Source organism: Lemur catta, chromosome 25 (genome assembly GCF_020740605.2).
Source record: "Lemur catta isolate mLemCat1 chromosome 25, mLemCat1.pri, whole genome shotgun sequence".
In the NCBI taxonomy this organism is placed as follows: domain Eukaryota; kingdom Metazoa; phylum Chordata; class Mammalia; order Primates; family Lemuridae; genus Lemur; species Lemur catta.
The window spans coordinates 1,024,970-1,052,292 of record NC_059152.1 but is presented as its reverse complement, the minus strand read 5'-3'; the positions used below and the strand labels follow the sequence as shown (position 1 = coordinate 1,052,292).

Below are 27,323 nucleotides of genomic sequence, written 5' to 3'. Positions count from 1 at the left end.
CAGGGCCACACCGACAGCCACTGTCCCACAGAACCTGGAGCCACGTCTTCAGGGGTACGAGAGACGGGGCAGCAGCACCAGACCCGAGAGGTCAAATACCATATTCTAGAGGTTGAGGCACTTGTTTAAAAGGCCCTCGTACATCTTACACAAGCTTCCTGCAGAGCTTGAACATTCCAGAAACTGCAACTGAACCTCAGGCGATAAAGGGATTTCGGAGTCTTTTTGGAGAACACTGGCAATCCCGCTGGGTGACAGGCATGGGAAAGCATTTAATCCTAAACTGTTTAACCTGGACATGTACCCTCACTGTTAGAGAAATTTGTTGTCATTCCCCATCTTCCTGCAACTTACGATACCTTTCTACCCAATACGTTCGACTGGGAGGAAAAACGGGTTCTTTACCTGTGAGAGACTTGACCATTCGGGAACCTTAGGGAGCTGCTGCTTCCCTAGCCTTTCAGTCCGGGAAAAACTTTGTTTTGTTAAGAATGGTGCATTATGTGACAGTGTTATTAGACAACTAGATAATATAATCGCTAAGTTCACATTTAAGATAAATGTACATTTTATCCAAATCAATAAACACTGTATGACATTCACTTCTGCCAGATACTAGCTGTGCTGGGCCCACTATGCACACAGACTCGGGGGAGCTGAGGGCTCTGGCCACGAGAAGCGGGTTATTTATGATTACAAACCTTTAGTTAATTTCTCAACATGCTTCTGGAGCTCGATGTCCACGTTAAAATGAACATACGTATCTTCTTTTCTTGAAGCCACAGGAGTATCTTGCACAGGGGTTAGATCTATGCCATTCAGATCTACAGAGAAAAAAAATAAGTATTTTAGGAACATTCAAATAAATTAGACTCAAAAATTGCAAACTACAAAGGGCTGTGTTCCTAAAGAGGCTTCCAGAAAGCCAAGAGGAGAGTCTCGGGCTGACGGAAATTCCCGCTTGGCGTGAGCAGGTGCCTGAAGAGCTCGTGGTGTCTGCAGAAGCGTGTGGAGGACGCTGCATGCAGGGGATGGGAGACCTGGAGGAGGGGAGGAAGCCTGGCCGCGACCAGGTATGGAAGAGAGCTCGTGGCCAGGTGCAGTGGCTCCCAGCTACAATCCCAGCACTCGGGGAGGCCGAGGCGGGAGGATCTTCTTAAGGCCAGGAGTTCGAGGTTGCAGTGAGCTATGACGATGCCACTGCACTGTAGACTGTAGCCTGGGCAAGGGAGCGAGACTCTGTCCCCCCGCAAAAAAAAAAAAAAAAAAAAAGCTACAAGCTTTGTCTACAACAAGACAAAATTTGATCTTTATAGTTAAAGAGGTAAAAAGAACTTTTTGTTTTCCTTGAGGAATAGGCCACTAAATTTTTGTGTGCAATAAAAATTTAAAATGTAAATAATATGCCACAGTGGGGTCCCTGCTCCTAATTCCCAATGCTGATCGAGGGTATTCCTTGGAAAGGCTTTTAAATGTGACGTCATCAGAATCCCCCCATCATGTTCCAGTCGGAGGACCAACAACAGACACGAGGGCTGCCAAGGAGACCCTTACATTAATGAATGAATTTTTATATGTGTTATCTAAATTCTCATTATATTTGCTATAACCTGATTTAAACCAACCAGATGGTGCACTAAGTTATCGTGTACGGTTTTAACTTCCTGGATCCAGGAATCTTCCAGTTTAATCAAATTCAACATGGACTCGTTTGATGACTACTCAGTGTGTGTATGTATTAGTCAACAGACCTGTCTTAGGGAACTTAAAACAACTTAGTACATTTCATTATTTCCGTCCTTAAAGACATTTATAAGAACATGTTTTAGTTCAGCATGGACGCAAAGGTGACTTAACATCTACTACATTATCATTAAATATTTTTGTGTTATAATGTGTATTCCTGAATGAATTATGCAGTTTTGCAAATAGCCATCAAAATACAATGTCGAGTATAAACACTTTCCAGTAGACCATGTATTTGAAAACGGATAACATCAGAAATTAAAGTATCACATAACCTGTCATGGGATTAGTTAAAAAAGCATCACAGCATTAGTGCTGTAAACCACGGTCTCTACATATTATATTTCTCCTCTGTGGCTGAATTCCTTTTTCTTTTAATTGGTACTAATGGACCCATGAGTCTGAATTTATTTCTATGGTTAATAAAAGTTCCCTCCATTTAATTTCAGCCTGTATCTGTTTATTTGATTTGCCTCAAACTACAGATTAAAGTAAAACATTCAGATTAACTGTCTAGTTGTTTCTGGTAAGAGTGTAACAACTTCGTTCTCAATCACCCAATAATTATTTTTAAAAGACTGTTAAGTGCTGTACAGATAAAGTGTCCTGTATAAGTGCTTGGCAAACAGAATTCGCCCACTGCAGTTTCCCTCTTACAGACTGAAAAAGTTGTTTACGAGCAATCAGTGGACCGCCAGGCTGGATGGGAGGGAAAAACCTCCTTCGTAACTGCAGCACCACAGTTAAGGGCGAGAAACACTTCACGTTTTTAATGCCCCGTTTCCCTGCCTTCACTGAGGACTCACATTCAGGGCCCGACTCCCATTCACCTCGCGGGACTCTCCTGTGCAGAGAGCTCCCTGGGAAGGGAGGGAGAACTCCCTGGGGCGGGAGGGACAGGAAAACAGAACTGGGCTTTGGAAAGGAAACTACACACCTTGGCAGGTACAGGACGCTTTGCTGACCTGGAGACGGAAGGATGTATTAACATCTGCTGTTAAAGACCATGTGTATGTCTGGCCAGCACCCTCGACACAATTTTAAGAATGAAAAGACATACACAAAGAAAAACTCAAAAGCAAAAGGGAGTGTAAGTTATGCTTGGAAAATACTTTTAGTAACTCTCTCAGAAATACTTGGTGAGACAGTGGTATCTCCTCCACGGATTTCGCCTCGTTGTAGAAGAAACTAAAATGAGTTGTCACAGATATAAGACACCTCCCCCCGCAAAAGAAATGGTACCAAACGAGAAGCAACATTATAAAATTCGCCAGAGGAAAAGAAGGTAGACGGAGCTCCTTACCTTTCACACTAACTGTGATGTAGGGGTCAATGCACTGCCCGGCATCCTTCAGACCGATCTTCTCAATTCTGATGGTGAGTAACGTCATTCCTGGTTCTGACGGCAACCTTGGTAATAAAGTACCTGGCGACAGGGGAAGAGCAATGAAAGTGAGCTCTGTCAGTAGTTGCACAGTAAATATTTTAACAGACAGAGAGAAGAAATGGCCCTGGTCTTAACTGACTTAGTAATGAGCCAGGCATTATTTTGGTTTTCAAAACTTCCAAACTTGACATTACTCTTTCCAAATATTTAGTTATACACAAGATAAACCTGTACTTCTGTATCTCAGATTCACCACTACAGCAGAAATTGTGACTTCAAGCTCGTTAAAAATTTAAGTCAGTCCCGGAAGCTTAATTATAAATTACCACATCATGAATAATATACTCATATATATACACACTTTGTATATACTCATATATATAATATACTTTACATCTCAGTAGAGAGTGGTAGAACAAAGACAGGACAAACTTTTTAAACATTTGTTATATTATCCTAAAGCTTGAGAAATATACTAGAATCGATCTACAAGTCCTTTAATTATTGATAGAAAAAATAATTTACAATTTAATATTTATGTATTTAATTGAATAATCTTATAGTCTAATTTCCCACTCTTTTCCTCATCAACATCAAGGCAAAAAAGAACCAAAAACCCTGTTGGAATTGCAGTGAAATTCAGATCAATTTTAGAAAGAGTCACAGCTTTACAAACTGCGTGTTCTGATCCATGGACTGGATTTTTTAAAGACTTCTTAATTTCTCTCAGTAAAGTTTTGTTATTTTCTTCACAAAAGTCCTATATTTCTTTTGTTGAATTTATTGTGCAGGACTTGATATTTTCTGATACTATTATAAATATTATTTCATTTTCTAAGCAATTGTTGCTTACTTATAGAGACAAATAGATTCTTATGTGAGGATTTTACATCCACGAACCACTAATGACTTCTATGTTAAGTTCTTTCACATGTTCCATATACATATTCATAACATCTGCAAATAGAAGGGTTTTCTCCCCTGATTTTTATGTTTTATTTCTGTTTCTCATCCTAGTGCACTAAGTAGGACTTCCAAGGCAATGCTAATGGAAAGAGGTAATAGTAGGCCCCCTTATTCTACTCTTGATCTGAAAAGAAAAGCTTTCAATTTTACCATTAAATATGATTTTTGGCTCTAAGTATCACCTTTTATCAGATTAAGGATGTTCTATTCTTGGTCTGCTAAAATTTTTGAAATCATGAATGGATTTGGAATTTAACTGAAAACTTTTCCTGCATCTACTGAGATGATCATGAAATTTTCCTCCTCAATTTGCTAATATATTAAAAATTTAATATATTGTTAAATTCTGCTAATTTAACAATATATTCTGAAAGTCACTCAAGTTGATAGAGATCTCTATCACTCTATCTCTATCACTCAGTTGATAGAGATTTTCCCAATTACTTTCTATGGCATTCTATCTATCAGTTTTATCAGCCAATCTTCATATGGCAGTTAGGCTGTTTCTAATATTTTAGTATTACTAAAACTACCTGAGCAGAGAAGCTGGTATGTAACGCAAGTGTTTTTGCATGTTAGTGGGGGCGCATCTTCAGTGTGAGCTCCCAGGAGGCGACTGCCGGGCTAAGGGAAAACGTATATTGTTGCTGCCGAGATATTGCTGAAGTCCCCTCCAAGGGGACTGTGCCATTTTCTATTCCCACCAGTGAGGAGGGACACAGCCCCACTTCCCCGCAGCCTCGGCAACAGTGGTTTTAATTTGCACGTCTTTTATTGTAAGTGAAGCCGTGGATCTTTTCATGTTTAAGGGTTCCTTGTACATCGTGTGTGTGTGTGTGTGTGTGTGTGTGTGTGTGTACTGTCTGTCCATGTCTTCTGCCCAATTTTCTAATGTGCTTGTACAGGTCCTTGTTGTCACAACTTAAAATTTTCTTTATATATTAAGGATGATAGTCCTTTGTCTTTTTTACTTTAGGGTGTTTTTAGTGTTAGTTTGATGATGGCTTTTTTTTTTTTTTTTGACAGACAAAAGGTGATGACTTATCCAACTTTCAGAGTCAATAAGAGAGTCTCTTTTTATGATAGACCATTTTCTCCCAAATAAACATTAAAATTGTTTCTAGCTTTAAGTGAATCAGTTTCAAAACCTGTAACTGTCTGAATCTTTTAGTTGAAATGATAGGGCTAACGTTTCTTTCCTCTTTACCAACAAACTTTTTTGCCTGAGGCTATAGTAAGGTTTAGTCTAACTACTGAACATATTTCTAACAATGTAATATAGAGGCAGTGATTTCAAGCCTAAAAGATACTCTATGTAAATATAGTTCTTCTCTAATTTGATGTGGGGTATAAAACATTTCACTCCATCATGGAAGGTTCAATTTTACCCTCATTAAAGAACAGCTGAAGCTGTGTAATTAAGACTATAGCTAGTATAGAAAGACGTGTCTATTCAAGGTATTTCATGGTTTCCAATGTATCTTCCCTGCACGGTCAACTTCTACACACCTTCTTTGTCTCAGTTCTAGTTAGATCACCTTTGCTAAACTCCGTCAGGTGTTTTTTTTGTTTGTTTGTTTTTTTTTTTTTTGCTCACTTGTAATATTCTGTGCTGATCTCTAACCATGATGATATACTTTGGGCTCTGTCTTGCTGACTACATGGTAAGCACCCTAAAAGATGGGTCTGAATATTCATTTTTGTATTGTTTTCACTAGTAATAAATAGATCTTTGTTGGAGAAACATTTTGTTGAATACATGAATTTTACAGCTCTCAGGGTTACTACGCTCTAGTAAATATATGGCCTGAAAATACATATCAATGTACATGGCCTTATGATATGCATGAAAGAAGATAAAAATATTAGCATAATACTAATTCACCTGCAGCTCATGCACTAGATTTTGTGCACTGAGCGATGCATGTTCACGGTGACAGACAGAGACCGGGTAGCCCCTATAGCAATTTTATTACAGGTCTCTGAGCCTCAAACGGCAGAGCAGTAAGACTACGTTCACTTACTGGGTACCCCCCCAACCTTTTTTTTTTTCTGGAGACAGGATCTTGGTCTGTTATCCAAGATACAGTGCAGTGGCGTCATCATAGCTCATTGTAACCTCAGACTCCTGGGCTCAAGCCAACCCCCTGCCTCAACCTCTTGAGTAGCTGGGATGACAGGTGCACACCACTGCACCTGGCTGGTTTTTTTTTTTGTTTTTTTTTTTTTTAGTTTTTGTAGAGACGGGGTCTTGCTCTTGCTCAGACTGGTGCCAACTCCTGGCCTCTAGCGATCCTCCCACCTCGGCCTCCCAAAGTGCTACGATACAGGCCTGAGCCACCGTCCCTGCCTGAATGGTCCCTTCTGATGTCAGCAGCTGCTCCTGATCTACCTGCCCCAACCTCCTCTTATGCAGCACCAACGGGAGCAAACGTGATTCCCTGGTATCAAAGAAAATTGGAGGGAATTTTTCAATTCAATGTGATTTCTAAAGAAGTATGAGTTAGGAGAGGAAGGCTGTAATCTAGGCAGAAAGACAATTCTGATAAGGTAACAACAATGAATTTCAAGCTTCTGAGTCATTTTACTGCACTAGTGCAACAGGGGATACAAAAAAGTCCATTTGATGACAAAAATTATTTACTAATAGGTTGTCCCTGGGGTAATAATTCCAAGTTGCATCACCTGCAGAAAACAACTTACAAATGCTGAACTTATAAAAAAAATTGAAAAATCACTTAACTACAAGTCACAGCCATTGACAAGTAAAGGTGCTGATTATTTTGAGATTCTAATAGCCAGGTAAAATAAACAGAGTAAAGCTTTAAAAAAAAGTCATATTCAGTTAAAAGGCTCAGAAAGCAAATTAATTAGTAGCAGAACTTAATGCCCAGAGAAAGAAAAGTCACACTCTGGGTGAGAATCAAATAATGCTGCTATGTGAAATGACAGTAAGTTTTTAGGACAAGACACAGTATAAGAAATTTAAAAGGTTCCACTCTCAAAGAGTAAATAAAATCTACCAAGACTACCTTTAGAAAAGTTGACACTCATTTTGGCTAAACCAGTTATGTAACAGAAATAGGTTTGCTTTATGAGATTGTAAAATTTTGAAAAGGAGAGAGATTCGTATCAAAGATAAGCTATGTTTAACTACCTCTTTTTTTCTTTTTAATAAAGGTTGGCCAAAAAGTCATTTTTAATTTTAAATGGGAAAAAGCTACTCTTGGTCATAACATAGCCACACATCATGCCTCATTAGCTTAACGGGGGTGGTGGTTAGTACATACGTTTGTCAAACCTCATAAAGCTGCACATTAAAGAGAGTGAATTTTATACGTATAAATGATACCTCAATAAACCTGACTTAAAAAAAAGTCATAACAATTCTTAGGGCCGGGCGCGGTGGCTCACGCCTGTAATCCTAGCACTCTGGGAGGCCGAGGCGGGTGGATCGCTCGCGGTCAGGAGTTCGAGACCAGCCTGAGCAAGAGTGAGACCCCGTCTCTACCAAAAATAGAAAGAAATGATTTGGACAGCTAAAAAATCTATATAGAAAAAAAAATTAGCCGGGCATGGTGGCGCATGCCTGTAGTCCCAGCTACTCGGGAGGCTGAGGCAGTAGGATCGCTTAAGCCCAGGAGTTTGAGGTTGCTGTGAGCTAGGCTGATGCCACAGCACTCACTCTAGCCCGGGCAACAAAGCGAGACTCTGTCTCAAAAAAAAAAAAAAAAAAAAAAAAGAACAATTCTTAGAACCACCCTGTCCCAATAACATAGACGTTGCCTAGTTATTACAAAATCGGGCTCCATTGGGGTAGCAACTTTTCCCTGCTCTATAATTAAAGTTAAATATCACTTTGTTATTTCCATGACATTTTCAATGAATATAATTTTACAAGTTATTTCTCAGTGGCACAGGCTCTGGATAACATGATCCCAAACCCAATCAGCACTGATTAAACTACAGGTACTCTTTCTTACTTTTGGGGGAAAAGAATCAGGGACCAGAGGGGCTCAGTAAGCTACCTGTACCTCTGAAATGAAATACCACAACGCTGTGTCAGAATACAGAAATCTATTCAGTTCAGGCTTAAATCTTACATAGCAAATGGATTTACTTATGGTAGAAGTTTCTTTCCAACTCAGCAGCCCGAATCCCCATAAAGACCTTAATCTGTCCACTTCACGATTTATATCACCTGCTTCTTGTTTGCTACAGAAGTACAGCAAGTAAACAACCAATCAGACAGCAGTTTATAGAACTGGAAGCTACATCAATTACAGTACACGGTTTGGAACGGGAATAAAAATTACTGAGTCAGTGAAACAGCGAAATAATTTACCTCACCATCCCAGCAATCTTGCAATTGCCTACAAATACGACAAGAGCAAGAAAAATACAGCTCTCTCTCCGTAAAGCAAAGTAGACTGGAAATAATGCCCTGTACCAAAGAAACATTATTAACAGTAACAGCCACCAGCTACAGGCCTGTAATTTTTCCAATAACTTAGAGGCATGACCACGAGAGTAACAGCCACCACTAATATTAGGCGTGTGAAAGGTACCATGCTGAATGCTTAATCTTCACAGTAACCTGATGAGTTAGGCATCATTATTATTCTATTTTATGAAGAAATGAAAGTTCAGCCAGGCGCGGTGGCTCACGCCTGTCATCCTAGCACTCTGGGAGGCTGAGGCGGGTGGATCCTTTGAGGTCAGGAGTTCGAGACCAGCCTGAGCAAGAGCGAGACCCCGTCTCTACTAAAAATAGAAAGAAATTATCTAGACAACTAAAAATATATAGAAAAAATTAGCCGGGCATGGTGGCGCATGCCTGTAGTCCCAGCTACTCGGGAGGCTGAGGCAGGAGGATCACTTGAGCCCAGGAGTTTGAGGTTGCTGTGAGCTAGGCTGACGCCACAGCACTCACTCTAGCCCAGGCAACAAAGCTAGACTCTGTCTCAAAAAAAAAAATAAAAAGAAGAGAGAGAAATAAAAGTTCAGACTGGCTCCAGAAACAGGTGCAATCACTCAGCTAGTGACCGGCAGACCAAACCTGTATCATTCCTGCTCCCAATGCATCCTCTCCAAGGAGTACTAAAAATACTGGAATATTACTTTAAATTATTTAAAAAGTCATCTAGATGACATACAAATTATATTTCAATATGACTGTAAAGCTTCTACAGTCTATTCTAAAATGCATCCCGATATTACAGCGTATTGCTTTGCTTCCCAAGGTGAACTAGTTTCTCAGAAGTAAAACCTGCGCTGTGTAAGAACAGAGCAGACTGAAGCAGTAACTGGGACAGGCGAGGATGTATCCAGGGTGCTTGCCCAGGTGATGCACAGGGAGAGGGGACCAAGGCTTGCTGGACAGCCTCTGCTTCCCTAAAACGAGATGGAGGGGGCCAATTGCTCAGCATCCCCTCCCCCGGGGCCAGTTTTAACCACCACAGCTTGATTAATTAAAGAAGTACTTATGACAGTATCCAGAAAAGAGCTCACATGGCAGCCTGTTTTTCTTAGAAAGGCCTGCTTGCAAGGTCAGCCCGTGGCCAGCACCTGAGCACCTGATTTGGGGGGTTCCCACCACCCCCTGGTAAGAAAGCTCACCGTGCCTGAACAGTGCAGGCCACGTGGCCTGTGCTCAACACCCACTTCCCTTCTGCAGTCTGAGGTTCGGGTCTGTGCTGGGCAGAAGGTACCTACACAGTCGGTCCCTGGTAAAGCCCTGGCCACTGACTCTCCAATGAGCTGCCCCGGTGGACAACATTTCGCACTTCACACGCCCTCACAACTTGTTGCTGGGGGATTCAGCACATCTTAGGTGACTCTGCTGGAGGAGAATTCTGGGAAGGCAGCACCTGGTTTCATGTGTTCTCTCACTGCAGTAAATCCTGGCTGTGAGGACAACTACACGCTGAGCCCTGAGTCCTCCTGGTGAGTCACTCAACACGGCGGGGTGCCGAGGACCCCTGACCCAGCTGACGAGATACCTTCTCACCAGACTTACAGAACAGCTCCTGCCAATAACATGGGCGTGAAGATTTGCCCAAGATTGGCCTGGGCTTTGCAGAGGTTTTACTCTCCGACCAGCAAATATCAAAGTAAGTGTCAAACACTCTGACCCTGGATGAAGTGCAGTACTATTTTTGGCAACTGACACCCACCGGGAACTCTGGCAGGAAAAGAATCAGGAGACCCCACTCCAGCACCACCCTCTTCTTCATCTTCTTCAAATTCCAAATTCTCTTCTTCGCCAGGTGCTAAAATTCTTCTACATGAAAAGAGACACAAAAAATAGTGAGCTACAAAACTGAATATACCAGTGAAGCTTCACAACTACTCATTTCCTAGCTAAGAGGCTGATGTAAAAAGATGTTGATATGCTGAAAACAACGTTTATGTCAATGACACCAATAATACCAAAGCTGCAGAGTGTGGTGGCACGTGCCTGTAATCCCCGCTCTCTGAGGGATCACTTCAGCCCAAACGTTTATGACCAGCCTGGGCAACACAGCAAGACCCCATCTCACAAAGACAAAAACCAAAGCTGATATTTTAAAAACCCAGAAATATGACATACAGGTATAAAATAGATAATAAAATAAGAAGACAAATATAAATGTTTATTTTACCTTAATGGGACAGGCTGAACATCAAATGGGAATTCTTTATTATATGTAAGAATATTCTTTAGGACTGGAATAAAAAGATAAAGAAACATGAATGGTTCTATAAATCAAAATAAAAAATTGTATCTTAAATGACTAATTTTAATCAATTTTACTATGCATATTAATATATATTTTTTAATTCCCAGCCTTCCTACCATTTAAGAGCCACAGGGCATTTGTCCATTGAAGGTCTTAGCTAAATAAGAATATCCAGAGTATACTTCAGGTACCAGTATTTTCAGAGCACTGTCAGATACCCAAAGAGAGTAAGTTCTAGGGTCTCAGAGCCTTCACGGAAAATAAACTCAAATAGTTTTTCTACGCACAGGATTCCAGGTGAGACACGGGTGCCCGGGAAAGAGAACACCCCCTCCCTGCAGTACGTTCACTGAAGGACTGGTACCAAAGATGACCAGGTAGAGGTATCCGAGTGCATTTTATTCTCTGTCCTGACTAGAGTTCCCCTCATTGCCATCAAACTGGTAAAGTCGGTAGTAGCAAGGTTGTAATTCTTATTTCTTTTTTTTTTTTTTTTTCAGACAGAGTCTCACTTTGTTGCCCAGGCTACAGTGAGTGCCCTGGCATCAGCCTAGCTCACAGCAACCTCAAACTCCTGGGCTTAAGCAATCCTACTGCCTCAGCCTCCCGAGTAGCTGGGACTACAGGCATGTGCCACCATGCCCGGCTAATTTTTTTTCTACGTATATTTTTTTTTTTAGTTGTCCAGATACTTTTTATGTCTATTTTTAGTAGAGACGAGGTCTCGCTCAGGCTGGTCTCGAACTCCTGACCGCGAGCGATCCACCCGCCTCGGCCTCCCAGAGGGCTAGGATTACAGGCGTGAGCCACCCTGCCCGGCCTTCTTATTTCTTTTATGATAAAATTTATTTTATATACAGTCATGCACCACATAACCATTCTGGTCCACAGCAAGCTACATAGACGACAGTGGTCTCATAAGATTATAATGGAGCTGAAAAATCCCTATTGCCTAGTATATAACTACACTTTTTACAGTATATATAGTTTATGTAGTACTGTACTTACTATCCTATACTTTTATTTATTTATTTATTTTTTTTGAGACAGACTCTTGCTCTGTTGCCGGGGCTAGAGTGCCGTGGTGTCAGCCTAGCTCACAGCAACCTCAAACTCCTGGGCTCAAGTGATCCTCCTGTCTCAGCCTCCCGAGGAGCTGGGACTACAGGCATGCGCCACCATGCCCAGCTAATTTTTTTTCTATATATATAATTTTAGCTGTCCAGATAATTTCTTTCTATTTTTAGTAGAGATGGGGTCTCACTCTTGCTCAGGCTGGTCTCAAACTCCTGACCTCGAGCTCCCGCCTCGGCCTCCCAGAGTGCTAGGATTACAGGCCTGAGCCACTGCGCCCAGCGTATCCTATAGTTTTTATTGTTATTTCAGACTATGCTCCTTCTACTTATTTAAAAAAAAAAAAAAAAAAAAAAAAAAGGTTCACTGCAAAACAGCCTCAGGAGATACTCCAGACACAGGCATTGCTATCACAGGAGCCGACAGCTCCAGGTGTGTCAGAAGGCAGTGATACTGATGATCCTGACCTTGGGTAGGCCCAGGTCAGTATATGTGTTTGTGTCTTCATTTTTATAACAAAAAAGTAAAGGAAAAAAAGGTAAAAAATTTTAAAAACTGAAAAAGCTTATAGAATAAGGATATAAACAAAGATAATATTTTTGTACAGCTGTACAATGTGTTTGTGTTTTAAGCTAAGTGTTATTGCAAGAGTCAAAAAAAGTTTTAATGTTTATAAGGTAGAAAAGTTACAGTAAACTAAGGTTAATTTATTATGGAAGATTTTTTTTTTAAATAAATGCAGCGTAATGTCCTTGGCCTTCACACTCACTCACCACCCACTCCCTGACTCGCCCGGAGCAGCTTCCAGTCCTGCAGGCTCCATTCACGGTGAGCGCCCTACGCAGGTGTGCCACTTTTACCTTTTCTATGTTTAGATACGTTTAGAAACACACAGACTTACCACTGTTACAATCGCCCACCATATTCAGTACAGTAACACGCTGCACAGGCCTGTAGCCTACGAGCAGCGGGCTATGCACACAGCCCAGGGGTGCAGGCGACACCATCTAGATTTGTGTAAGTACACTCTGTGATGTTTGCACAAAAACAAAATTGTCTAACAATGTGTTTCCGTCATTAAGCAATACGTAATTATATATACATATGTACTCACACACACACACACACACACACACATGAGAAGTCTCCCGACAACACGGTACCACCTCCTCCTGTGTTCTGACTGTGGCTAACCTGTATTTCAATGGTTACATTCTGGCATGTAAACTTCAAGAGAGATGTTCTAAATTCTAGCTGTATCTGGAGATTAAACGCATAGGTATTTAATTTAGCCTCTGGTTTCCCAGTAACTACCTGCAGTTACATCAAGGTGAATTCCCAGCATCGACTGGGCAACCCAAAGGCTCCCGTGCTTTTGTGCTCAAACTGTTCAGCCTTTGATTTTGGAGTCCTGCAGGTGGGAGCTCAAACAGGTGTGGCATCTCGGCCTCCCAAACCAGGAAACCAGAGAGCGCAGGCTGCCATTCCGTGACTGCCCCAGCCGGAGTCGGACTCACTAGTCAGACTTCTTACATACGTACTCTATAGCTGCGGTCCAACCCCTGGGCCACACACTGCTACTCGCCTGTGGCCCGTCAGGGACCAGGTCACGGAGCTCCACCCCCCCCACCTCACCCCCACCCCCTCCATGGAATAACTGTCTTCCATGAAACACAGGAAACCAGGGGGATGGGGGTGGGCACACAGGGCAGGAGGTGAGTTGCAGGCCCTTGAGCAGAGCTGCTTCTGCACTTACAGCTGCTGCTCGTCACTGGTATCATGGCCTGAGCTCCGCCCCCTCGCCCCCCACTCCCCATCTGTGGAAAAACTGTCTCCCATGAAACCGGTCCCCAGTGCCAAAAAGGTGAGGGACCTCTGCTCTGTACTAAATCCTCCAGTGATAAAGAAGTCTGAGACTCGTGCCTAGATTCTCATTCTTCTTCTCAACAAATGTGTACTGAGTACCCATACTGCTCCGATCGCTGTTTTAGATGCTAAAAATAACAGTGACCAATACAGAGGGTCCTTGCCCTCATATATGGATCTTGGACCCTGGGCAGGAAAAGCAGACAGTAAACAAGCCAACAAGTAAGTAAGGTAATGTAAGATTGCGGTCAGTGTGACGAAGGACACAGACAGGACGGCTGTGCAACTGCAAGTGGAGAGAGGGAGAACTTTAGCTGAGGGGGACAGGGTGAGCCTTTCGAAAGCAAATTGCTAGAAGACACTTGAGCCCTGACCTGAGATGAGAGGACCCACCCACGAGCAGCTCGAGGGAAAGGGCTTCCCAAGGATCAGAACAGGCTGGAGCAGAGCGCAGGCTCCGGGGCAGGGACCAGGCAGGCGTGTTCAGGGACAGAATGGACTGCACGGCTCTCAAAAGCGGGACAGGCCGGGGGGACATGGCAGACGATGGAAGCTACAAGGTTTGAAATCAAATCCCAGCCCTACAATCATGCCAAGGATTTGAACATTCACACGGCTACTCTGAATCTCAGTTTCCACAATCCGGAAATGGGAAAACCACTTCCTTCACAGGCTGTTGAGAGAATTAAAATCAAACAATGCATATGAAATTACATGGAAAATTTAAAGCACCTACAAGCACAAGCCTGCACTATCACATGGCAACGTGTTCTCCCTGTATCTTTCCCATCTTGCTGACTAGAATCCTTGTATTTCTGTTCTCGCTTAGAAGTACTATTTTTTTTAAATTATAGGAACATCTTTTCTAAACTTGGCACATGACTGATTGTTCATTATGAGCAAACTATTAATTCAACTCAATAAATATCAATTAATCATTTACACATATTGTGCCAGATACTGAGATTGGGGGAATGGGTACCAAAAATGACCATGTGTCATTTACATCAGAAATAAAAACACAGTAATGATATTTTAATAATAACAAAGTGGGAAAAATCAACCCTTAAAATATGTACAAAACATCAGTAAAAAAGTTGAAAACTGCATCAGTTATTAAGAAAATCTTCCATGTGTACTGTAAAGGAATTAAATGGTATTTTCTTTTCTTAGGTATCAATGTTTTGAAAAGGAAATGTTTGTTTTGGCCTGATAGGCTCTCAACATTTTCTTTTTACAAGCGTGGAGCATATCAGATATTTCACTTACGTGAATAATTTTGGAAAGAAAACATACATCCTTTCTCATTTTCTGTAACTGTGGGATGGGTTTCACCAACTATAGAATAACAGGGATTCTAATGTCCTTTTAAAATGGAGTTCTACCTTAAATTTTACATAGGGCTTTCCTTCCTCCAACACTTTAGGAGCTAATGCAGTGTTGTCATTAGCAAAATGCAGTTGAGAGGATTTATCCAAGTGCTTGGCACACAGCTGCTAGAGTAAAAAATGGTAACCATTATTACCCATGAAAGATCCTGTGAGACACCAGGAGTGGTACTTGAGCATGTTTACAGGAAGAGATAATAAATACCTGAGGATAAACAGTTTGCAATCTTTATAGTCATCCTATGTATCTTCAAGAGCCTTAAAATTTTGTTTGGAAGCAAACTAAAAAAAAACTAATGGAAATTAGTGACTAAATAATAAGCTAAGATCTTATTTTTATCATTAAAAAACTGAACGTGATAATTTCCTTTAAAGCCATTACATAATAAAGACATCTTAACTATAGTTGTTATCTTTTATTTAAAGCCACCGATGTACTTTTCTCAAAATAATCTTATATATAGCTAGTCATGAAAAACCATATAGGATACGATTCCATTTACATGAAGCGTCCAGAATAGGCAAATTGACAGACAGACAGTAAATCAGTTGTTGCCTAAGGCTGGCAAGTGGGGGGAAGGGTGAGAGATAGGGAGAAATGAGAGACTGCTAACGGGTACCGAGTTTCTTTTTGGGGTGATGAAAATGTCCTAAAAATTGACCATGGTGATGGTTGTACAACTCTGTACAACTCTATTGTACAATTAACATATTAATAAAAACCACTGAATTGCATTCACTTTAAATAGGTGAATTGTATGGTATTTGAATTACATCTCAGTAAATTTACTACTAAAAATAATCTTACAAAAAGTATTTGTTAATGCTTTAAGAAGAGTCAAAACAAAATTCTAGGTACAGGAAAATGCAGTAGTTATAAATAAAAATTTGTGAGAAATTTTACATTATTTGATTGGCATTCCTATATATATTACATACAGGTAAGAACTATTTCTGAATACAAAATTATGTCTTGTAACAAAAAGCTTATGAACTGGATTACATAAAGTAATTAAAAGTATTAAAGTGACACGGCTCATAATTCTTGCCGTTTTCAGAAGGATAGTGTTCTGAGAGATGAAATATGACCACCTAACAGTTGCAGAAAAGCTACCAGAGTCACACACGAATCTGCTACGTGCTCCTGTTTTTTGGTTACTTGTCTTCACCCACTAAAACCACAGAAACCAGATGCCCTGGGGTGCAGACTCTGAGAACTCCCTTCTTTCCTGGACCTGCAGTCACAGTCATATTGCAACTCCCTTAATGATATGTGTGTCTTTGTCAGACTAGCTATAAAAGAATCAGAAATTGGTAGTTTGCAGAATGTGTATGAACATTTTCTTTAGTTCTTATGAGACACATTTTCCCACCTGAGTCATGGGGACATCAGCAGGATGGCACTGCTGTGACAGAGCTAGTCTGACCAGTGTCCTGAGTTCCAGGCCCTGCTCAGCTACTGGGGGTTGACGTGAAACAGGACAAGTCACTTCACCCTTTTCTTCAACTACAGAGTGAGAGAACTCAACTCCATGGCTCCTAAGACGCCTTTCTGTTTCAAAATACTATGATTTTGATTCCCAACTTATAAATTTGACTTAGATGGATAAATAAAACCTACTGTTCCCTATTTACATAAAAATGTTAGTGTGCACAATCTTGTTTCAATGAAAACTTACATTTAGTCTTATATTCAACTCTTGTGCTTTTGCCCATATTGCAAATGTTTCCCCTAAAAGAACATCCATTTGAATCAGCAAAAAAGCTTTATCTGGCATCATCCGAACCACCAAGACATTTGAAGGAATTGTTTACTCCAATTAAGTTTTAAAGAAGGGAAAGAAAAATGGAGACAACATGGAAATATTTTGTAGAGGAGCTCCAACTGGACTGTAGTTTTCAATGACACAGTGTAAATGACCATCACTAACTATGGCTTTATATTCTCCGCTAGACACTGCTGTAAATGTTTACCTAAGTAGTTATAGTCTTATTAAAGTCAATAAAACAAAATAGAGGCTAATACATATTTAGATGAGGTACAATCTCATATATTCTATAATGACAGTGAAATCCAAACAATAATTACTACAAACATCACAGGAATTATAAAAGCACCAAAAAAGAAAAAAAAAAAATCACCTAGGATGAGATATTAACAGAAATAAATAAAATCAGCATCTATGATATCTTAGTATCTATAATTAACTATTTTTCTGAAGGAGTAAACATCACTGAAAAATATAAAATAAAACTTACTTGGTTCTAGCTTCTTCAGGTCCTCCAGTTTAAATTCTTCTTGGGATTGTGTAGACTAAATTTAAAATAAGCATATTACATCTTTTTATTACAAAGATTTCATTGTACCCTAAGTCTTTTAAGTAGCAAGAAGCAATATTCAAAAGGCATCTATTTCTTGCTTTCAAGGTGGAAAATGAAAAATCCCAAACTGGCTTTTGTTTATTTTTGCATTCTTGGAACATTGAGGCTAAAAGTAACAGAAAGAAATTGAAGTCATATCTTTTATTTTGCAGTTTATAAAACACAAACTAAATCTTTTAAGTATAATAAATGAATTTCTATTATTAAAAAAATCTTTTTTTTTTTTTTCTTTTTTTGAGACAGAGTCTCACTCTGTTGCCCGGGCTAGAGTGCCGTGGCATCAGCCTCGCTCACAGCAACCTCAAACTCCTGGGCTCAAGCGATCCTCCTGCCTCAGCCTCCCGAGTAGCTGGGACTACAGGCATGCACCACCATGCCCGGATAATTTTTTTTCTATGTATATTTTTTTAGCTGTCCATATAATTTCTTTCTATTTTAGGTAGAGACGGGGTCTCCCTCTTGCTCAGGCTGGTCTCGAACTCCTGAGCTCAAACAATCCACTCGCCTTGGGCTCCCAGAGTGCTAGGATTACAGGTGTGAGCCACTGCGCCCAGCCTAAAAAAATCTTCTGAGACAATAGCTGCTTTTTGCATAAGTGCCTAATGTTTTATCAGACTAATTCAGAATAATTTATTTTCCATGTATTAGAATGAAGGGAAAAAAACCCTATTTACCTGTAAAGCTGCACTTCGTAATTCCAAGCATGTTGCAATTTTGCCTATGGTTTTCTGTAGGAAAAAAAGAAGCTATAAATACCAAAATTATTACAAGTGTTAGTTGTTAAAATCAAGGTAATTTTTATTGATGAGATCTATAATTCTCTTAAATAAGGTAAGTTTTATTTCTTTCTAGCATCTTGCAGACTTTAGAGAAAAGAAACAGGAGGCAAAGGGCTGAGATAAGGGAAGGAAGGTGAGTGTATATTCTCTCCTGACCTAATGTGCAACAGTGAATTCCAAATCAAGTTTGCTGTGGTGACAGCTTTAGAGATGATTCAAAGGGCAATGAAAAGGCTTCCTGACATCTTCCCTCCCAAGCCTCACCTCCTCTTCTCCATAAAGCCTGAAGTTCACTAACAGACATAAAATAAAAATATCTGAAAGTTAGCACAATCGTATAATTTTGACTTCAGTCCAACCCTGACTCACTGAATTAAATACACAGACAACACTAAGCCAAATCAGTATCTGTGATGAGCAGTGGACAATTCTACAGTCAGATCTGTTTTATATAACATGGTGAGCTATAAAATGGATGTAAATGATAGGGCATAGTCCTTGCCTTTAATAAGCACACGTTCTATTATGTGAGATAAAACACACGTGAAGCAGAGACACTTGATTGTGTAAGTCTCAGCAACGTGAACTATTACAGGTACTGAAGAAACAGAACAAGATCTGTAGTAGGAATCAAGCCCCAATGACTAGGAGGATTTCTAAAGTTGAAGAGTTAGGAAATCGTCATGGTCCAACTACCGAAAGTCCCAAACTGAAAGCAGGGAGACAGGTGTGAAAAGCTGGGAGAAGAGGGTAGTCGTTCTGACGTGGGCCTTCAAGGACCAGCTGAGAAATCTGTGATTACTTTAGCAATCGGTTACACAGAAGGTTTCTGAACAGATGTAACTCTATCAGATTTGGCCTGCAAGAAGATGATTGTGACAAAAAGCATACATAGGACAAAACAGAAAAGGGAAAATCAATCAGGTTATTTCAACTATCCAGGTAAACAGTAATCAGGACAAAAATATGAGTAAGTAGAGAAGAAATGGAAAGGAGGAGATTCATAGAAGAAACAGATATAAGAGCAGGCGGCAGAATCATGCCCATTAAGACATTTAAGTCCTTCCAAAAAAGATATTTCTTAAGCTTTTATTAGGAATAAATCCAGATTATGAAAGTGAAGTCTTTATGTACAATGCTTCCAATGCCTGAACAATGAAATATTCTGCAAAAAGGATATGTTTTTCTAAATGTATTGATGACTTTCAAAAGTTTAGTAAATTGTATTTGGGGGTTTTCTCTTTTGTCAATATTCTTTGGAAGGCAAATGAGGAGCAAAAGGGAGTAACAAGTATTGTCCCGGCCCCTAGCACTTAGGATAGTGCGCACTATACAATTATCGTACCTACAACAGAAAGCTGATAGACCAACTCACACAATAAACCACTACTGAGCAAGATATGAACCGAAGCCAAGGAACAAGTAACAATATTTAACCATCTCCACAATCTTTAAAAATTCTTTTTAATCCCAATATAAGAATTTAGAAAATGACCAATTCTGTTCCGAAAACTTAAAGAGTAGAAAATTACATTTATATATAGTAACTACAAAAGGATTCAAGATACTCATAGCAGATTTTATTCACCCTCTCAAATATTGCATAGAAACCAGCAAGTCTTTTCTACATAAAATCTAATATCCTGAAATCATTGTTCAAATATACCACTCAACTCTGACAAAACTAGTAAATAATTTTAAACATAAATATAATAACAATAATAGCTAACAACTACTGGGCACTTACTAAGTGATAGGCTCTCCTAAGCGATCTATAAACATTAATTCATGGAATCCTCACTATAGCCATGTGAGTCAGATATAAGCAATTTATAGCTGTGAAAACCGAAGCACAGAGAGGTTAAGTAACTCACCCTGGACATCAGTGCCTCCTACACAATATAGCAATATATATAACAAACCAATACACTTACATTAAATACTATCCTGCTATAACTTTTTATGATCTTTTAAAAACGATTTTGTCTGTATTGAGATATATCAATAAGTTTTAAAAAATATTAGTTAACTTGTTTTCCTTCTTTATTACAAAATCCATTTGATTTCATGCTTTTAACATTTAAAGTAAAATGTTGTAGTGTCACAACTATGAGTCCACTAAAATTATTTTAAATTTAAGCATTGCTTCAAGTTAAGCAGAAGCAATAGCTTTTTATACAGAAATCTACTGAACTATGGCAAAATACCAACAGGCATTATTCACAACTATTTTAAGGGACCACACCCAACCCCAGTATTAAAAGGAGTGAAACACTACCATTTCAGCTGTAGCATTAACTGTTAAAACATGTAGAATTTATTGATGTCCAAATCAAGTGCTTGCTACTCTAATTGTTTCACCTTTCTTAGAAATAGATGGTTCAGAAAAATGATTGAGAAACACAAGTTCACATGTGCCAGAAGAGCACAGTATTGACAATTAATGTGCACTGACGGTAAGTGAGGTTTAATTTTAGGTAAGACTTGACTTATTAGCGCTTCATTCAAATTAATTGGTCATACCTGACACGGTATGGAAATGAAAAATGCTTTTAGTTTCAGAATACTGGCTATTTTACTTCGTCATTGCTAGGAAAAGTGATAGCTCCAAAGATCAGTTAAAGGAAAAGATACAATAAAAATGGATAATTAAAGAGCTAAATTAATGTTGCTAAAATGTGTTGAATTTATATAAGGAAAAATAGTTCTAAAAAATACACATAAAGTAGTATAGTCTCATTTAATCTAGACTTACTTTTCTAGATTTGAACAGCCAGCCATCTACTGTCTGGCTGAGGATGGGGGAGGGGGAGGGGAGAAAGGGGAGGGTAGAAAGGGGAACCCTATAAAATATAAAACAAGCATATAGTGCTGGAAATCTCATTACCACCAAATTTGACTCAAAACAGGGAAAAACTTTCTAAGCATCATGAGACAGGATGTTCTATTCTGTCCAGAAACTTACATGAGAAAATCTACTACACCAAAGTAGGGAACTCAGTGGAATGAAAGCTTTTGGCAGCTGTTTGTTGGCTACCAAACCCGGTTGTTATAATGACAAAACTATTGGGAAATGAAACGAAAGCTAAGTGAACTAATCATGAGGGAGGATCAAATAAGAATCATGAACTTTCTTATTTTACACCAGAAATCCTTGCGGATACTAAGAAAATACATACGAAGTTTTCATAGTATTTATCGCCACTCAACTTTAGAGAGATCAGTGGTCCTGCTTTAGAGTTCTTTAGATTTAAAATAAATATTATGGAAATGTAAGTTATTCTCTCAAAAATTAGGATTCATCTAAAAAAGAAGCCTTATCTTAAAATAATATTCATATGTGAATAAAATCTCAGTAACCTAAGATCCAAAAAAGCATTTATTTATCAAATATTTTTGAGATTTCATTGTGAGGTAGACTCTAAAAATCTTCACAAAGGAAGCATTTTAGAAATGTGGTTGGATTAAAAAAAAATCTTCTTTCAAAGTCTCACAAACTATCGAATAGTTGGCATCATTCTAAAATTTGCCACTGCTACAAAAATACTGAAAACAGTAAAAGCATAAAGAATACAACTCAAAATAGAAAACGTAAAGAACAGTTTTGCTTAGAATAATGTAAGGAACATTCTCCACTTTCCTCTTCTGAGGAAAACACAATGGAGTTGTTTTTCCTTTTGCTTACGTGCCAGGTCTGGCATTTAATTAATTTTGCAGAGCCAACACTTTATATCAGAATTTCCCATATGATGTTTCAGAACACTGAACTCAACGAAACGTCCTATGGAGGGAAAAGGGAGACTTCCAAAACCAAATACATTTTAAATACTGCATACCCAAACTCTTTTAAAATATTCAACATACATGCTAACATATTAAAAGCCCGGAGAAGTCACAAACTCTTTGTTCCAATAACGTCTATTAATTTTTCAGAACCAGTGTTCCCAGAACATGCCCACAAGAGCTTTGTTTTCTAATCATTTATGAACTTGCAGCCTCTGATAACTTTTTCCTTATGTCACATGCAAATGAGGCCTACATGTCAGTGCGCGTTTTCTGGCCCATTGTGAATGTTCCACTTGCATTTTTAAAGAAAATCAAACTTTTAAATGCATACAACTGGCCTTATAGTCATAATACAGTACAGAGAGACTGGGGGAGGGGTCCTTCTCTAAGCCCAAGGAACAGGCAGGCCTCAGCTGGCAGCCACCAATGCCCCCCAGGCAGGTAGTATAAAGAGTAAATACCTCAAACCAGGCCTCCAGAAAAGGAAGAGGTACAGAATACGTAAAAGGTAGAGGTCTCCACAAGATTTAGGGGTACCTTTCAAGATCATTTAGGGTTCTCTAAACCCTAATTTCATACATGAGAAAACTGAGGCCAGAGCCGGAATACAAGACTCTAAGCCTTCGGACTCCAGGCCTCTGCTCCCTCCTCTAGGTCATGCTGCTTCCTGGTCCTTCTGGGACACAAGATCTGGGGATCTTTGAACCAAAGATAAGCTGGAAAAAGCAGTCACGTGGCTGCTAAGGAACAGCTACCAATTAAAGAATCAATAGCATCATCAAACACCAGCTTCAATCTTAGAAAGTTAAAGAAAATTAAAAAACAGGTAAACTTTTTTTCATGAGTCTAATCATCATCATATGACAAGGCTCATTTCCTGATGGCATTTTTTTTTTTTTCACAATTTTCATGTTTTAAAAGGTCAAATCACTTTGCAGCCATGTGGCTCATAGGTCCTATACCTAAACAACAGATGTTGAAAACTAAGCATATATGTAACTCAAGGCAAACAGGCGATTAAAAAATACGGAGTCATTAAGCATTTTTTTAATTCCCTAAGTTTTCATTTTGTTTCCATATTCATGACATACTTTGTTAGCTATTAATTTACATGCTAGGAAATCTGAGATTCTATTTGTCAAAATTTAGATAGTTTACCTCCTAATTCTGTGATGCCAGCTGATCATCTCCTAATCAATTCCTAGAGAAATTTTACAAATTGTATCGAGGTGATAAAGCATACAGTTTTTGTTCCTTTCCTTAAGCAAATCAGTAATTTCCTCTGTAGTAATTATTTTCCAGAGCTAAAATCCCAAATCTCCTGAATCTATTGTGGATATTAGCAATTATTAAGAAAAAAAGAAAAATACCCTTAAATTGTAGCAATGTAATATTTTTTAACATACCAAAAAAAAAAAAAAAAAGAGCACATTAGATAAAGTAGATCCTAAATATTTTTAAAATACAAATATACTAACTTGTATAAAAAAATCGCTAACCTTAATCTTTGGGGGCTTTTTCCTCCCAAGCTCCTAAAAATAAGAGTCAAATGAACACAGGCCTATGGACTAAAATAAATTGGTTAGGCTTACTTAAAAAGTATACAAAAAAATCACTCTCACTCTCCTTGTGCAAAATAAGAACAAGAGCAAATTAAGTCACCATAGTTTTCACACTGTCTTAAGACATGAAAGACTTCCCCTCCCCCCCCCACTATCTACAAGGTTAAAAATTGACTTAACAATAGATACTCAGAGCCAGGAGAAAATGGGAGTTATTTCCTCCCATTTCTTTTCACTTCTTTTAAGTATCCCATTTTTCATCATCTCTAGCAGTTTAGAATATCAACTTGACACAAAAATTTTAATTCAAGGAGAAAGAAACATTTTGCAACCTTATGCATTTATTCTGTTAATGGATTTTTATGCCAAATTCTTGACTTTAACCGATTTTTTTCAGTGGCTGTTTTTTTTTTTTTTGGTTTGCTCATCTGGGTTTCTTGGTTTTTTTGAGGTTATTTTGTGTGTTTGTTTGTTTTGAGAGGAGGTGGATAAGGAGTTGTGAAAGTTAAGAGTTAAACAGGTGTTCAGGTGAAATGCAATTACTCACAATCCTCTATCTCCCCGAGTAACTTTAGACAAACTCCAGCCTCTGGGGTCCCCTACTCTTCAACCAGACCACGGATGGTCTCCCCTAAAGTGAAAGCCCAAATTGCTGAGTAAAGAAATTCATTAAGTGATAAGTCTCATGTTATCTCTAAATGATTAATGTTAGGCAAAGCATAATCAGTTACCGTTCTTTTTACTTAAGTATAACAGTTTTTTGTTTTGTTTTGTTTTGTTTTTGCTAAATGGACTTGAAAGACAGAACCCTTTTCATATGGAATCTGATGTATCTAGACATCATTTTATGGTACCTTTTGTTCTTCTGTGAATTCGGAATTATTGTGTTGGGATTGGGCCTCTTTTTGTAGATGTCTTGCTAATCTGTAAGAAGAAAACACACATCCTTTAGAAAGGAAGGAAAGCAAGTAATTGCAACAAGGAGAAACAATTTAAATCTTTGCAAAAACCGCGAAGTACAATAACACTGTGTTCTGTTTTCAAAGTGTAAATCTACATTACTTTTAGAATCAAATTCTTTACACAGTGATGATGTAAATAAGATATAATACTTTTCATAGCATTTCGCTGGGACAAATCGCAGCTCTAGGCAGTAAACCCAGAATCTTAGAGCTGGAAAGAATCTCGAAGGGCATCTAATCCAACTTCTTTTAGTATGCATGATTTTCTTCTCTAACAAGCCAGTAAGTAGTTGTCCAGATTCTGCTCAAACATTGCCAGTGAGCACCAATGATAGTACCAAACACAGATACTTTATCCATCTATCATCAATTTGCTGATAAAATTAGTCCAAATTCAAATTAGGGCAATGACAAAATGGTAATACTCTATCAAAATATACTTTTGAAAACCTGTTTTCATGAAAATAAAGTAAGTTCTCCACCAATCAGAAATAGAAATCAATGTTTATCTGATTATCATCATACTTAAAAACAACAGATGGGCCCTGGGTAAGTTTTTAAGGATGGATCTATGTTACTAGTCAACAATGAAGATCCAAAGCTATTTCTGAGATAGCAAAAAGCAAAGCACTGACTCTTACAAATAAACAATAAAATGAACAATTTTGAGCAAAGGATTTGAATAAGCATTTCTCCAAAAAAGATATAAAAACGTATAATAAGCACATGAAAAGATGCTCAACATCAGTAGACACTAGGAAAATGCAAATCAAAACCACAGTGGGATACCATTTCACACCCACTAGGACAGATATAATTTTAAAGAGAGAGAGAGAAAGAAAATAACAAGTGTCAGCAAGGATGTGAAAAATTGGAACCCTCAAATGTTGCTGGTGGGAATAAAAAATGGTGCCAGCCACTGTGGAAAACAATTTGGTAGCTCCTCAAAAAATTAAACATGGAGTTACTGTAAGACCCAGCAATTCCAAAATGCTAGCTGTACACCTAAAAAACCTGTACACAAATGTTTACAGCAGCATTATTCATAACAGCCAAAAAGTGAAAATAACCAAAATGCCCATGAACTGAGAGAGTAACAAAATGTGATACACCCATTCAATGGAATATTATTCAGTCATAAAGAAGAATGGAGTACTGATAACATGCTACAGATGAACCTCAAAAACATTATGCTATGCCTGTAATCCTAGCACTCTGGGAGGCCAAGGTGGGAGGATCGCTCAAGGTCAGGAGTTCGAGACCAGCCTGAACAAGAGCGAGACCCCTTCTCTACTAAAAATAGAAAGCAATTATCTGGACAACTAAAAACATATAGGAAAAAAATTAGCCGGGCATGGTGGTGCATGCCTGTAGTCCCAGCTACTCGGGAGGCTGAGGCAGGAGGATCGCTTGAGCCCAGGAGTCTCAGGTTGCTGTGAGCGAGGCTGACACCACAGCACTCTAGCCTGGGCAACAGAGCCAGACTCTGTCTCAAAAAAAAAAAAAAAAAAAAACATGCCAAATGAAACAAGCTAGGTCCAAGAGACTACATATCATATGATTATATTTACATGAAATGTCCAAAATAGGTAAATCTGCAGGGACAAAAGGAAGATCAGTAGCTGTCAGGAGGTGATGGCCCTGGAAGTGACTAACACCAGGTACGGGGTTTCTCTTGGGAGTGACTAAAATGTTCAGGGATTAGATGATGGACATGGTTGCACAATATTGTGAATATGCTAAAAACCACTGAATTGCACACTTTAAAATGGCAAGTTTCATGTTACGTGATATTTACATCAATAAAAAAATCTGCAAGGAAAAAAAAAAACTGGCAAAAGAATTTGAAAATAAAATTCCCAAGCACATTGTGAACTATGCAACAGGAATACAAAGAGTAGCAAGTGCTAGATTTTCTACCAAGCCCATTGCAGAAGACAGTTTATGTTTGGGAACAAAAAAAGTACTAGATGGGAGTTCTTTGAGATCATATCTTTAAAGATCAGGCATAAAGCTCATTATTGCTTATCCAATCTATGGAAAGTTTGCATCGTCCTCATAGTAAACCAAGAAATTCTGACAAAATAGCTCCACCATGTCACTTAATCAAACTCCTGCCGTCCATTTCTTTCTTTTCTCCCAAAGCTGGAAGCCCCGTAATATTTTTTCCTAAAATGTCATTCACAGACTCACTTTTGGTGGATTCTCTACAGGAGAGGGTACAAATGGAAACATGTATAGCCACTGTCTTTGTTCTGTATGTGGTTTCTTTTCTAACTCTTGCTGACCTAACACCTACACAGAGTACGCATGAAGGAATCCACAGTCTGTATCCTTAGCAATGTCAACTACGCATCCCTGAATTCAGGGAAGTTACAGTGTGGAATGAGTTTATTTCAATAACTCTACACATAATTTGCTAACGGTGGCTGTCAACCTAAGCAGGATCGTTGTCAGAAAAAAGGGTAAAGCCCTAAACAAACTGCTCAAATAAATGCTATCAGTCAGTAGAAAGGAAGGATGCTAAACTCAGACTGAATCTTGTCATTAAAAATTAGGCAACAGACTAGGAGGAAACATTGTCAAGTCATAAACTGATAAAATACACAGCTAGAATACATAAAGAACTCTTTTACTTAACAGGTAAAAGACAACTCAATTTAAAAATGGGTAAAACATCTGAACAGACACTTCACAAGACTT

General features: G+C 38.9%; 1 protein-coding gene across 1 annotated transcript in view; it reads right to left on the bottom strand.

Annotated features, from left to right (window-relative positions):
- Positions 1–27,323, bottom strand: part of AIDA (axin interactor, dorsalization associated) — a 36,259-nt gene that overhangs the window by 4,679 nt on the left and 4,257 nt on the right. Inside the window, exons 2-8 of the mRNA XM_045537092.1 lie at positions 24,513–24,582; positions 18,206–18,259; positions 17,409–17,463; positions 10,744–10,807; positions 10,276–10,382; positions 3,050–3,172; positions 702–824 (exon numbers count right to left, since the gene is read on the bottom strand). Coding sequence (XP_045393048.1) covers positions 702–824; positions 3,050–3,172; positions 10,276–10,382; positions 10,744–10,807; positions 17,409–17,463; positions 18,206–18,259; positions 24,513–24,582 — 596 coding nt within the window. The remainder of the gene's footprint in view (positions 1–701; positions 825–3,049; positions 3,173–10,275; positions 10,383–10,743; positions 10,808–17,408; positions 17,464–18,205; positions 18,260–24,512; positions 24,583–27,323) is intronic.